The sequence below is a fragment of the Rhinolophus sinicus genome, linkage group LG02 (assembly GCF_036562045.2).
Source record: "Rhinolophus sinicus isolate RSC01 linkage group LG02, ASM3656204v1, whole genome shotgun sequence".
Lineage (NCBI taxonomy): Eukaryota > Metazoa > Chordata > Mammalia > Chiroptera > Rhinolophidae > Rhinolophus > Rhinolophus sinicus.
In genome coordinates, this window is record NC_133752.1 from 104186135 (window position 1) to 104198636 (window position 12502).

The 12502-nt window shown below is 43.0% G+C and overlaps 1 protein-coding gene across 4 annotated transcripts in view; it reads left to right on the forward strand.

Annotated features, from left to right (window-relative positions):
* The window catches only part of IL15RA (interleukin 15 receptor subunit alpha), a 48638-nt gene that overhangs the window by 19611 nt on the left and 16525 nt on the right, over positions 1-12502 (forward strand). For 3 of the 4 annotated variants that reach the window (XR_012493786.1, XM_074325026.1, XM_019738264.2), the window contains exons 2-3: positions 9940-10134; positions 11661-11753. Coding sequence is in view for 3 of the 4 variants with exons in the window: in XM_074325026.1 (XP_074181127.1) it covers positions 9940-10134; positions 11661-11753 (288 nt within the window). In the remaining variant the exon portion in view is untranslated. The remainder of the gene's footprint in view (positions 1-9939; positions 10135-11660; positions 11754-12502) is intronic. The other variant, XM_019738267.2, reaches the window with a different exon arrangement.

Here is a 12502-nt window from a genome sequence, read left to right on the forward strand (position 1 = left end):
TCACAGAGCAGAGTCTAGTATTTTTATGGGACTCTCTATTCTTGCTACGGTCGAATTTCCAGAGTTGAGTTTAATGGTCATTTCGCCCGACTCTACCCCAACCCTCTATCTCTTAGTATTTTCCCAGCTATGTCAAAGTATAGCGAAGCATCACAGATGCAGATTTAAGATTTTGGTAGCACAACGCTAAACCCATGGTATTGCCAAGCTAAACACACACAGAAAGAGAGGGAGGGTGAGAGAGAGAGAGAGCGAGAGAGATTTGAGATGGAGAAGGGGACGTTAGATTAAATTAAAATGTATTAGAAAAGAAATTGAGAAGAGCATCTCCAGAGGAAGCTGTAAAAGAAATCCTCACTGACGGAATCAATGCCATGACCTGAGAAAGGTAAGAACAAGGGGTTACCCTGAGTCCTACTGACTCAGGAACTCTGGGGGGAGGATGAAGCACCGTGACAAACCCCACTGTGTGCTCACTGACACCGAGGCCCGCGGTGCAGATAAAAAGGCAGTTAGGGGCGGAGTTCATGGAGGGGAGCAGGGGCTCCGATGGGACAATGGTGAGTGTCACAGCAAACCAAAGCTACAATCAAACACCAGGTGGGGAAAGAGTGGAAACACCACTATTGGGCCTTGGAAATGAAAGAAGACGCTCTAAAAGGTATCAAGAGTGGACAAGGGAAGAGGAAAAGTTAGCACTGTGAAAACCACAGTTACGGAAATTAAAGAATATTTTCCTGACCCAAAGAGAATCTTGGCCTGAGTTTACAAGGGTTCTTAGAATTTCCTTCAATAGAAATCTTAAAAAAAAAAAGGGCCCCAAGTGCCACTCATCAAGTGGTTTTTATTTGGATACTAAATTTGCTTATTTTTTAACTTATTCTGACATAACTTCAAACTTACAGTAACGTTGCAATAGTACAAACACCTTCCCAATATGCCTTTACCTAGATTCACCAAGTGTTTACATTTTGCCCCATTTGCTTTATCATTCCTCCCCTCTACCCGCATATATTTATTAAACATATGCATTTTCTTCTAAAGCATTTAAAAGTAATTTGGAGACAGGATGCCTCTTTATGCCTAAATACCTCAGTATTTATCTCCTAAAAATAACATTCTCTTACATACCTTCCTAAAAAACAACTCTAATATAATCACAGAACAATTGTCAAAATCAGGAAATTCAACCTTGACACAATCTTATCTAACTCTCAGTCCATATTCAAGTTTTGTCAATCGTCCCAATAATGTCCTTTTTAGCTATTTCCTCCCTAATTCTGGATATAATCCAGGACCACATGTTGCATATTATGTTATATAAGACCCAGTCTTATAGTAAAATGAGACCGGGTCTTATATTAATTTTTGCTCCAAAAGATGCATTAGAGCTGATTGTCGGGCTAGGTCTTATTTTCGGGGAAACACGGTATTTATTTATATTGCAAACTTAATGGAGTTTTGTTTTATTTTGTTCTATAATCTGTTACTATCTTTGTTTTGATACTCAAATTGCCCCAGATTTGGCCAGTGAGAGCCGTTTCAACCTGGCCACTGTATCCTTTTGACATGTTTGCATCATTCTCTGAGCACTTCCTGACTTTCTGGTATGAGACAGCCCATGCTGATCCTGTGCTTTCCGTGTCTTAGGCCTGGAATCAGCCTTTTCTCCAAGCAGCCACGGTTTCTTTTTGTAGAGACTAAGATCTGGATACCAAGTATATTTGCTGCTAATGTTGCTTCTAGGTACTATCAGAGGACAGAGCTAGCACACACACATGTACATACTTGCCCGTACACACTCAAATGTACACACACATGTACACACACACACTGATTACATACTGATACCTCCAACCTCGATTCTATGCCAACACCGTAGGGTACATTCTAGTTGTCCCCTCCCCCTTTCGCAGTTATAACTTTCTCCAACAGTGAGAAACCTGGACTGGACTTGTTTTACTCATTGACGATGACTGGTTCCTACAGATTATCAAGAAGAAAAGGAGAGTTGACAGTGACTTTTAGACCTTTGCCCTCAGATGTAACAGCAGAGGTGGGCTTGGCAGGAAAATCTACAGACGCTATAAGCAATCACTATTGACTCAGTATCTGGCCCAGCTTGCTTTTGCTTTTAAAACAGTGGTTCTCAACTGTGTGCATAGCACATTGTCTGTGAACCCTTTCCCATTCAGTGCGTAAATTTCATTGTGGCTATAACTGAATAGACCTCTAGTAACGATGCTTGGCAGAAGGGATGTTGAGCTGAAAAAGGTACTGTAAGGTTAAGAGGAATAAGCTAAGCCACCCTCAAAGAAGACTGCATATTTATTGAAAGCTGTTAGAACTCTGGGTTCTTACAGACTCAATAAACTGTCCCACTCACACAGGACCAGTTCTGAAGGATGCCACAGGAGTCACATGTCAGCACCCACGCCCTCCTACTACAGCAGGGATTCCTTACACCTCTTGCTGACATGGCTGCCGTTACCTTGACTTTTTCAATTCCTTCAAGTGACAGGGCACACAGGTTTTATTTCAAAGTGTGCTACAAACCCTAAGAGCGGAAAACCACTATCCTAAATTCAGGAGACAATCTCAAGACTTAGAAGAGATAGAACAATTTGCTGACAAAAATCCTCAATTTGAAAACCACACAGAAAACAGTGAAGACTGAAAAAAAGGCAACTGAGAAAAGATCAGATGATTTAGAACATTATATGAAATTCAAATCAGTTAATAAAATTGAGCTTGAGGACTATCCAGTGAATAACAATGTTTTGGAAGGGATTCAGGCAAACGAGGTACAACCCAAATACTGGATGCGAGAGAGAGCGAGGCCGGTAAAGGAAGTGCACTACATAAACAGCTAGAGTTCTTCCGTGTAATAACTTTGTTCACAGATATTAGCAGGAAATAGTTTCTTTTTAGAAAGTTAGTAAATTAAAATAATGATTATCTTATGATCTCACTGAAAAGGAAATGTAATGTTTGAGTCCACTATAGAAGCCACGTAAGTGAAAAGAGAGCATTGAGACTATCAGTATGGAGTGATAAAGGATGGCATAGGTGTGTGTGTGAGTGTGTGTGTGTGTGTGTGTTTGTAATATTAGATGTCAATGGGACTTTAAAAGAAGAGTCAGTGGTTGGAATAAAAACAAAAATTGAACAATCCATTTTCTCTCTATTTATTTATTTATTTATTTATTTATTTATTTATTTATTTATTTAAATTTATTGGGGTGACAATGGTCAGTCAAATTACATAGGTTTCAAGTGTACAATTCTGTAATACATCATCTATCTAGAACTTTGTGTGTTCACCACCCAGAGTCAGTTCTCCTTCCATCATCTTATATTTGATCCTGTTTACCCTCATCCCCCCTTACCCTCTGGTAACCACTAAACTGTTGTCTGTGTCTATGAGTTTTTGTTTCTTTGTCTTGTTCCTTTGTTGCCTTCAGTTTTATATCTCACATATGAGTGAAGTCATATGGTTCTCGACTTTTTCTTTCTGACTTATTTCGTTCAGCATAATAATCTCAAGATCCATCCATGTTGTAATAAATGGCAGTATTTCACCTTTTCTTATGGCAGAGTAGTATTCCGTTATGTATATATACCACATCTTCTTTATCCAATCATCTATCAAAGGACACTTTGGTTGTTTCCTTGTCTTGGCCACCATAAATAATGCTACAATGAATATCAGAGTACATATATCTTTACAGATAAATGTTTTCAGATTTTTGGGGTAGATACCCAGGAGAAGGATTGCTGAGTCATATGGTAATTCTATTAATTTTCTGAGGAACCTCCATTTTCTCTCTTGAGACTAGGAAGAGCAAGTGAAGCCTGGAGTGACTGATCCACCAGGCTACCTTAGCTCGGGTGGGCTCAGGTATGGGATATGCTGAAACCATGGTGACAGAGCCTGAAGGGGAGGGCTTCCTGAAGTAGGAGCGGGGAGTCTGACAGCTGACCCACCAGTGAGCTGGCCTGTCTGAAGGCTGCCAGGCACTTTATAGTACATTGTCCTAAGCACATTCTAAATTCTGAGATGGGTCCCTCTGATTCTGATGTCTGGAGAGGGCCACCTGACCAGTGGGACATGGCATAAGGAGTCCAGAAGGTGGCGATCCTGGGAGTGAAATGCATAAGTGTCCTAGTGATTCTGACAGTCAATCTCTGACAACCAAACCTAGCCATCAGGTGGAGAGTATTGGAGAGAATCTTTGTTTTTCTTTCTGAGCCATGTGTTAAGGACGGATAACAAGAATTTCAAAAGACTGGACAGAGAGCAGTGAGAGGCCAAGACAGGGAGGTGAGACGAGTGGCGATAGGGAACCAGCTGTGAAAGTGCCTACACAGCGGGCCCCCAAGGAAGACAATCCGGCCAGGCTCTTGGGAGATTTGGCCACGCATCATCTGGAGCCCATAGTGGGAAGAAGAAAGAAAAAATATCACACACGGGTGTGTAAAGTGTGCGCATCAAAAAAAGTGAGAAGTAAAACTCGGTACATATGCAATTTTTGCCGTGTCCCACTGCACAAAGGAAGCTGCTTTCTGCAGTATCACACCAGGAGGGATTACTAACATCATAGGTGAGTAAATCCTAAAAAATTCCATAGAAAAATAATAAATGACATAGAAGCATTTATGCTTTAAAGAGAAGAGTGCATTTTAAAGTAATTTCTTTTAAAAACCTGCCGGAACAGAGGGGTATGAGGGATTTAAACCCCGCCATATGCAACGTGTTAATCTCTGGAGGAAAAGGTGGGCAAGACCTGGGCAGAGGGCCAGGGCCCTAGTCCAGAAAACTAGGGTTTCTAGGCAGAGGCACGCCAATCCACAGGAGCAGGTGAGAAGAGAGGAGAAAGCTGCTCCGTGGGGCCCATGGCTAATCAAAGCTGACCCCAGTTCGTGCCCAATCCAAAGAAGGTTCAGATTGCTGGAAAGCAGGCACAGATTCCACTGGGACACATCAAACAAGATTGGCTAATGTGAAGGATACAGAACTGAATCAGCATCGTCTAAACCCTGGGTGAAGATCAGAGACATTTTCCAGAATGGATGGATGGAGATTTGTGTTCCAGAATCCTCATTGCGACGTTCAGAACTGTGGAAGATGGTCACATTTTCTAGACTCTGTCCCCCTCCAGGCCTAGCACACAGTCTAATCTGGATAGGTGACCGAACTCACCTCATCCATTTGAGTGTTCACCATACTCTCAGGTAGCTCAACCATCCAGACTTCCAGACTAGATTGGCCTGATCCTGGCACATTCCTAAACTCACATATGAAAATGGAGAACTTTACTAGGTGTCATGCTAACCAGCTGTCAGAGCAGCTCTGGGCTTACCCTGTAGATCTGCTGAGCGTCTGTCTATAGAGAGCGGCCGCAGAAATAAAGAGACGGTACATGACCGGGCAAGCCCCAGCACCTTGGTTTTAGCTATTAAGTTTCAAACCAAAGAACATCTTGGGGTCTGAATCTTGCTCAAATGTTTCAACTTCTAATTAGAAGGAGAGGGGAATTTTTAACAGTTTTACAGGTTAAAAAACAAACAAACTTTAATCATTCTAGCTCTGGCTCTTATCTTCTTTTGGTAACATTTTCTGATAAAACATCTTTCGATCCACATGCACTTTGTCACATCCAAAGTCTGCTGGGAGGACTTTGCATCTTGTCCTCCAAAAAGATGTCCAGAATCCTCCCACGTGGCCTTATAAGCCTTCTCATCCTTGATTTTACCCCAAGCTGCCCAGAAAAGGGCGAATATTCCTAATTCTAGGATCTCTTGCATTTCTCACATTCACGTAGCAGGAGATGTATTACAGTACACACTAAATGCCCACCTGTGGCGTGATTTAGCCCTTTCTTGCCCTAGGCTCAACCAAGGTTTCTGACTTCCTGCAGTAGAGTACTTTAAACTACTTTTTTATTATGAAGTGTTTCATACATGTGAAACAGTATGTAACATATATGCACGACTGATATTCTGCCAATCATCATGGTGTGGTTGTTCATCCGTGGCCAGTGGTTGCCCTGCCTGGTCCTGGTTAATACCAGTAGCTATTCCGACTGGTGGGCACCTGAGAGGCACTGGTTGATAAATATTTTTATTTTCACCCCAGCAAATATGTAATATATGAAAAAAGAATAATAAACACCCATGTATATACCCACTTAAGAAACAGAGCACTACAAAATCTTCCAAAGGCATCTTTAACAGGTAAAACATAGGCAGTGTTAAAAATTCAACAAGTATGAAAAGGCATTCAGTGAAGTCTGCCATCCTCTCCCGGGCTAATAATAGTTTCCTGTGTATCCTTTCAAAGAGTTTACGTCTAGACAAAAAAATGTGTACAGGTATTGTTTCTTTTTTCACTGATGGTGGCAGGTTCTGACCCTTTTCTTCTTAGCCCAACAGTGTATCTTAGGATCTTTCCACTTTGGTGCATGAAGCACTTTCTTCGTCTACTGTTAAGAGCTGGGTCGTACTTCTTCATTGTGCAGCTGTTCTGTAATTTACCTTGTGTCCTACTGATGACATACGGGGTGATTTACAGGTACTGGCTATTATAATCAGTAACTTTATACACACTCACAGATCTGCCAGTACACCTGTAAAGTAAACTCTTAGAAGTGGAATTGCTGGGTGAAAGGGGATGTGTATAAGTGTTCTGCAGATATATCTACAAGATAAATTCCTAGGAATAGAATTGTGGGGTCAAAGGGCATGTGTATTTAGATTGCAGATATGCCCTCACTAAGTTCTGTATGAACTATCTGAAAGTAACACAGTGTATTAATCGACATTTGGTTCTTTTCCAATTTGGGAGCTGAACCTGCTACCTTACATAGTTTTATTTTACGCTTCCTTCATTGTAAATGAGGCTGAATATGTATCTTTGTATATATTTAAGAGCCATCTGTATTTCCTTTTCTGGGAACCACCTGTTGATATCCTTTTCCTGTAATTCCATGGGATTGGTAGAATTTTTATTGATTTTTTCAGGAGCTCTTAATATATGAGAGAGATTAGCCCTATGTGATATGAGATGCATTTTTTTTCCCACTTTGTCATTTGCCTCTTGACTTATGGTGGATTTTGCCCATGGAAAGGCCTTTATTTTTGCTTGGGTTGTATTACCTTAAGAACTGCCAGTTCTACGCTGACTACCTGGGCAACGGATGTCAGTAACAAGGGCAACGACTTGTTTAAAGGCTGCGTAGAGCAGGGATTGACAGACAAACTATTCCTGTAAAGAGCCTGAGAGTAAATAATTTAGACTTTGTGGACTTTCCAGCCTCTGTTGCAACAACTCAGCTCAGCAGTCAGTTTGTGAAAGCAGCTAGCGGCAATACATAAACGAATAGGCTATTTTCCAATCAAACTTTACTGACAAAAGCCTGGTGGCGGATGGAATTGCACCCAGCAGCCATACTTTGCTGACTCCCAGCACAGACATAACTGGGGGGGGTGGGGGGGGCTCCTACTCTGGTCTGTGAATCTGATTGCCATGATACTCGGTCTCCCCCTCCATCTACCCTCCTTGGCAGAAAGATTATTTCACCAAGTTCCCTTGGCGGAGTCCCAACCTTCTCCCCTGAGGATGTCCCAGCTGCTCAGCAGAGACTTATTTGGGCTTCCAGACCTGGAACCAAAAAGCCAGCTTCCCAGGCAGCTGTAGGCAGGCAGCCCACAGATTGCTATGTTTTACCGCTGACTTGGGAAGCTTGGCTCCTGCACCTCAGCCAATGAACTACTCTGCGTGTGCACGTTAGTGATGGTGGGGGGCGATCCTTTCTTGACGTGCTTGTACAAGTTCCAGGACAATGGAAAATGCTGCAGAAGAATTTCCCTCTGTGGGACTTTCCTTTCCAACACAGCCCACTCTAAGCCACCTCCACGGCCTCAGGCAAGGCTTGGTCTAAGAAACCAGTTCTTGTTCATCTCCTCTGCGTGTAAGAAAACCTAATCATGTATTGAATTAATAGGAAAAAGAGTATAAAAATCATACAGTTGTGGTGTCAGATGGGTACTAGACTTATCGGGGTGATCCCCTACGGCTTACAGCAATGTCTAATCGCTATGCTGTACCCTTGAAACTAATATAACTTTCTATATCAACTGTAATTGAAAACTAAATTTAAAATGATCATACAGTTGTTTCACGTGGTTAAAGAAAAATCTTGCTTTTTAACTTTGTGTGCAGTAGACTCTTTCTGGCTTTGGACAGAACTTCATCTTAAACAAGGATAGGCTGGCAACACTGGTTTGGAGGAAATGTGGTAGAGCAATACGTTGGTTGGGTCCTCACTTTTTAAGATCTAAGGACGCTTTTGGGGTTCCATTATAGAACCCCAATCTACAAAATTGGTGCCAAAGAGGATATTACTTAACTGTTATCAAGTCCTCATGAATAGATTCTTTCCTGGGATCCGTAGCATTTTACATTAGGTGTATGATAAGTAATACCAATTTCACTCATTTTTGCCTAGCGAAAATAAAGTTAATTTTTCTTTTTTGTAAGTTTTGTTATTATTACATAATGTGGAAAAAAAGTCAGAAGTATTCCTACAACTTATTAAAGTCAAGTTATCTTTAACCTTCAATGTCACTTGCTTTTATATAGGAAAGGAATGTTTCTAAGGATGCAAAAATATCAACAGGCCATAAAATAATTAACAACAAAAAGTCAGTACAAATAGGGCATCCTCAAAATGCAAATAGCCAACAATACTCCTTATTTCCACAGGACAGAGCTAGAGCCCCACAGCCAGGATTTTTAGTTGAAGTTTTAGAGTCTGGCTTTTTAATTCCAGCTAACACAAAAGGAGAACCATCTGGGGAAATTCACCTTGCCTCTGGTTTCTTCCGAGAAAGCTGGAAGAATGAGATATGTGTAGAAATTAAGTAAGCTGAACTCACTTATATTAGAAGGTCAGACTTAAGCCTGGTGCTGGGGAAGAAAGTTCATCCACTCATTTTTTGCACAGGTATTTCTTGAGCACCTTGTCTCACCAGGTACTATACTAAGCTCATGGGATACGATGTTGGGCAAAACAGCTTGCCCTCGACAGCTTATTGTGCAGACGGTGAGACAAACATTCATCACATCACCTCAACATCTTAAATACAACTGTAAAAACGACTGTACAGGAAGAGAACACAGAAGTCTGGAACCTAGCTGACTGTGGGAGTGAGGGAAGACTTTCATGAAGTGATGTTGAAGTAAGCCAGGAAGGAGGGCAGGAGATGGACAGCCAAGAGTGGGGTCAGGGGAGGGTGGATCGGCCTGTGGGTGGCACGGGGTCCCACAGGCGCGTGTGGCCAGAGGAAGCACAGTGAGAGACGAAGGCAGGGCCAGGTCTGGCAGAGCCTCAAAGACTTCTTAAGGATTTTAGTTTCTATTCTAAGAGCAGCAGAAAGTCGGGAAAGAGTGAAGCCATCAAATATGCATTTCTAATGATGATGCCGGCTGCTTGGAGACTATTGCTGTTGTTTAGGCAGGAGAGCTCAGAGGTTTCACGTGGGTAGGGCAGAAGAGAAACAGAGAGATGGATACCTGCGGAGAGATTGAGGCAGGAGACTGATGGGAAGTGGAGAGTGAGGCAGAGGTTTTAACTTTTTTTTTAACATTTGTTTTTTAGAGAAAAAACTGAGGGTTGCTAAGTGGGAGGGGAGTGGGGATGAGGGAGAAGATGAGGGGATTAGAAAGCACAAATTAGTAGCCACAATATTGCCATGGGGATATGAAAGACAGTTTGCGGAGTATAATCAATAATATTGTAAAGAGGCAGAGGTTTTCCATAACTCCTCTCATTCTCTAGTTATGCTGGATGGTTGGCACGTAAGGCAAGGCTCCTGGGAGGCTTCTGAACAAGCTGAAATGTGTTCATCTCTCTCCTCTTATTTGCACTTTTGCAGGTACCACATGTTCTACTCCCAAACCTATTGAACACGCAGACATCCATGTCAAGAGTTACAAGGAGAATTCCAGGGAGCGGTATATTTGTAACTCTGGTTTCAAGCGTAAAGCTGGTACGTCCAGCCTGACTAAGTGCCTGCGCAATGAAGTCGACAACATTACCAAGTGGACAACTCCCAGTCTCAAGTGCATCAGTAAGTAGCCAACCCTGCACCATTGCTCCCCTCCACTCTTGCCAAGGCCATACAGAGAGTAGGGCTGCAATGTGTGACGCTGAATGAGCCCATCTGAGGGGCCAAGAGATTTGTGTGGAGGTCTGAGGCTGAATAAAGCAATGGGCTTCTAAATGGCACCTCCTGGAGGTGGAAGGAAATCCATAGGCTTCGGGGGTCTCACAAGTCTGGGTTCAAATCCTGATTCTGCCACTTACCATCTGTGAGACCTTGGGTAAGGCCCTTAACATCTCGGAACTCTTGTTCCCCATCTAGAAAATGGACCTGATGTAAACACTGTGGCTTTTGGGACGATTAAGTGAAAGCTGGTAAATATTAACTATCATTACCATCAATGCTTTAAGATTATGGGAGCAAGAATTCGGCTACAGATAAGGTTGTGTGCTCAAGCATGCTTGCTTCCCAGAGAGCTTTTCCAGTGTCTCCCTTGGAGACAGCCTGCAGGGAAATTACTGCCATTCTTCTCCACTGGCACCCAATCCAGGAGACTGGGGAGACACATGGGGCAGAGATTCCCTTACCTCGGCCACCCAAGCCGTGTGTTCAGCCAGTGCTCCAGAGCAAGTGTGAGGGAAAGTCGCCAGAATCAATGTTGTGTTTTGTTTTGTTTGCTCTTTTAAATGATCTGCAACTGGAAAACCATGTCAGGAGCCAAACGTTCTGCAGGTGGAAACCAATAGTGCCATTTCCAGGAATACTCTAGAAAAACAGAGATTCACCCATGGCCTTCCAAGAGAATTCTGATTTAACATTTATTGCATACTTGAGGCATGTCCAGCAACAAGCTGCGTATTATTTCATATAACATTTGTGAAAATCCCAGCTTCTCCATGGGGGAGGCCAGCGAGAGGGGGTCGTTCTGCAGCAAACTGTGCTGTGGGACTCCTCGGAGAGCCAGACTTCCTCCCTGAATTGGTAGCGGTTAGGTCACCCGGTGCTCCCCCCTTCCCGCCCCCCCACCCGCTCCCTGGGAGACGTCATGCAGACTTCAGAGGCAGGGCAAGGAGGAATCCTTGTACTTGCCACAGAGGACTGACTGCCCTTTCTCTGGACTATCTTTCCAAGGATGCTTATTTAGCCTTGGAAGGTGGAGACAGCGCCTCCCTCTGGAGAAAAGCCATCCACGGTCGTGCCATTGATACAAGACTGGTTCCCTGAGCTCAGGCTTCACTTCCGGGGATGTGGCCAACGGGATGTAGGGGCATCTGTTTGCGCCCGTCGCCATTGCCCGGGCGGGACTGGGGGATGAGGGAAACGGAGCGTACGTGGTGATGCTGCTGCTGCCGGCCCTGTCTGCAGTCTGTGTTTGCATTTACATGGGAACTGCAGGGTGGGAAACGATGTTTCTTTCATGTACTTGTATTGTAGGAAGCCAGATGTGTCCGTTTTCAATTTCTATGTTTATTTTTTATTTATATCCAGTCCTGAAGCCACCCCCAGGTCTCACCCTCAAGATGATAAATGCCATGTGGTTGTCCTCTCTCTAGGAGACCCCTCCCTGACTCACCAAACGCCACCCTCCACAGTAGCACCGGCAGGGGTGACCCCAGAGCCAGAGAGCCCCTCCCCTCCTGGAAAAGGTAGGAATGTTAGAAACTTTAAAGGACTTCCATTCCCTGCCAACACTCAGGTCCCACAAATCCCTCAGATTCATGGACCACTGCTGGTGTTCCGTGACAGACTTATATAATAGAACAAAATATTGTTTTTTAAGTCAAGAATCAAAATTTACTTTAGCTTAATTTTCTCTTTTAAATAAAACGTAAACCTTGATATCCAGGTTTAATATGTGCATAACTAATAGTGGTTTAAAATCCACTCTTACTATTGTCAGATCAAACTTAACTGTACACTCATATCTGCATCAGGACCTGGGGAGGATCTGAGGGTTTGCCTGCCTGGCATGTTGGCCCACCCCCACCACAGTTTCACGGGTACTAGAAGAAAACACAGCACACCTGGATCAGAGACTTGTTGTGGCAATCGTTTTGTAAAATACATAACTGTTGAATCGCTATGTTGTACACCTAAAACTAATATAATACTGTATGCCAATTATAAATAAATTTTTTAAAGAAGCAGCAACAACAACAAAAAAATAATGCATGCCATGAGTTCTGATTCTAGAAGGAGCTCTGTAAATGTTAATAAAAAAGAAATGACGTTCAGAAACATGAGCGACCCATGCAGATTGCCTCTTGACAGTCCTAAACATCAGCGAGTTAACAACGACGGCTCTAGTACAGAAGCACTGCACAAAGCTGCCGTGTTCCTTTAAGAGGTCAGACAATTAAGTTCGTGAACTCATCCTAGAAAAAGTGCTACATAC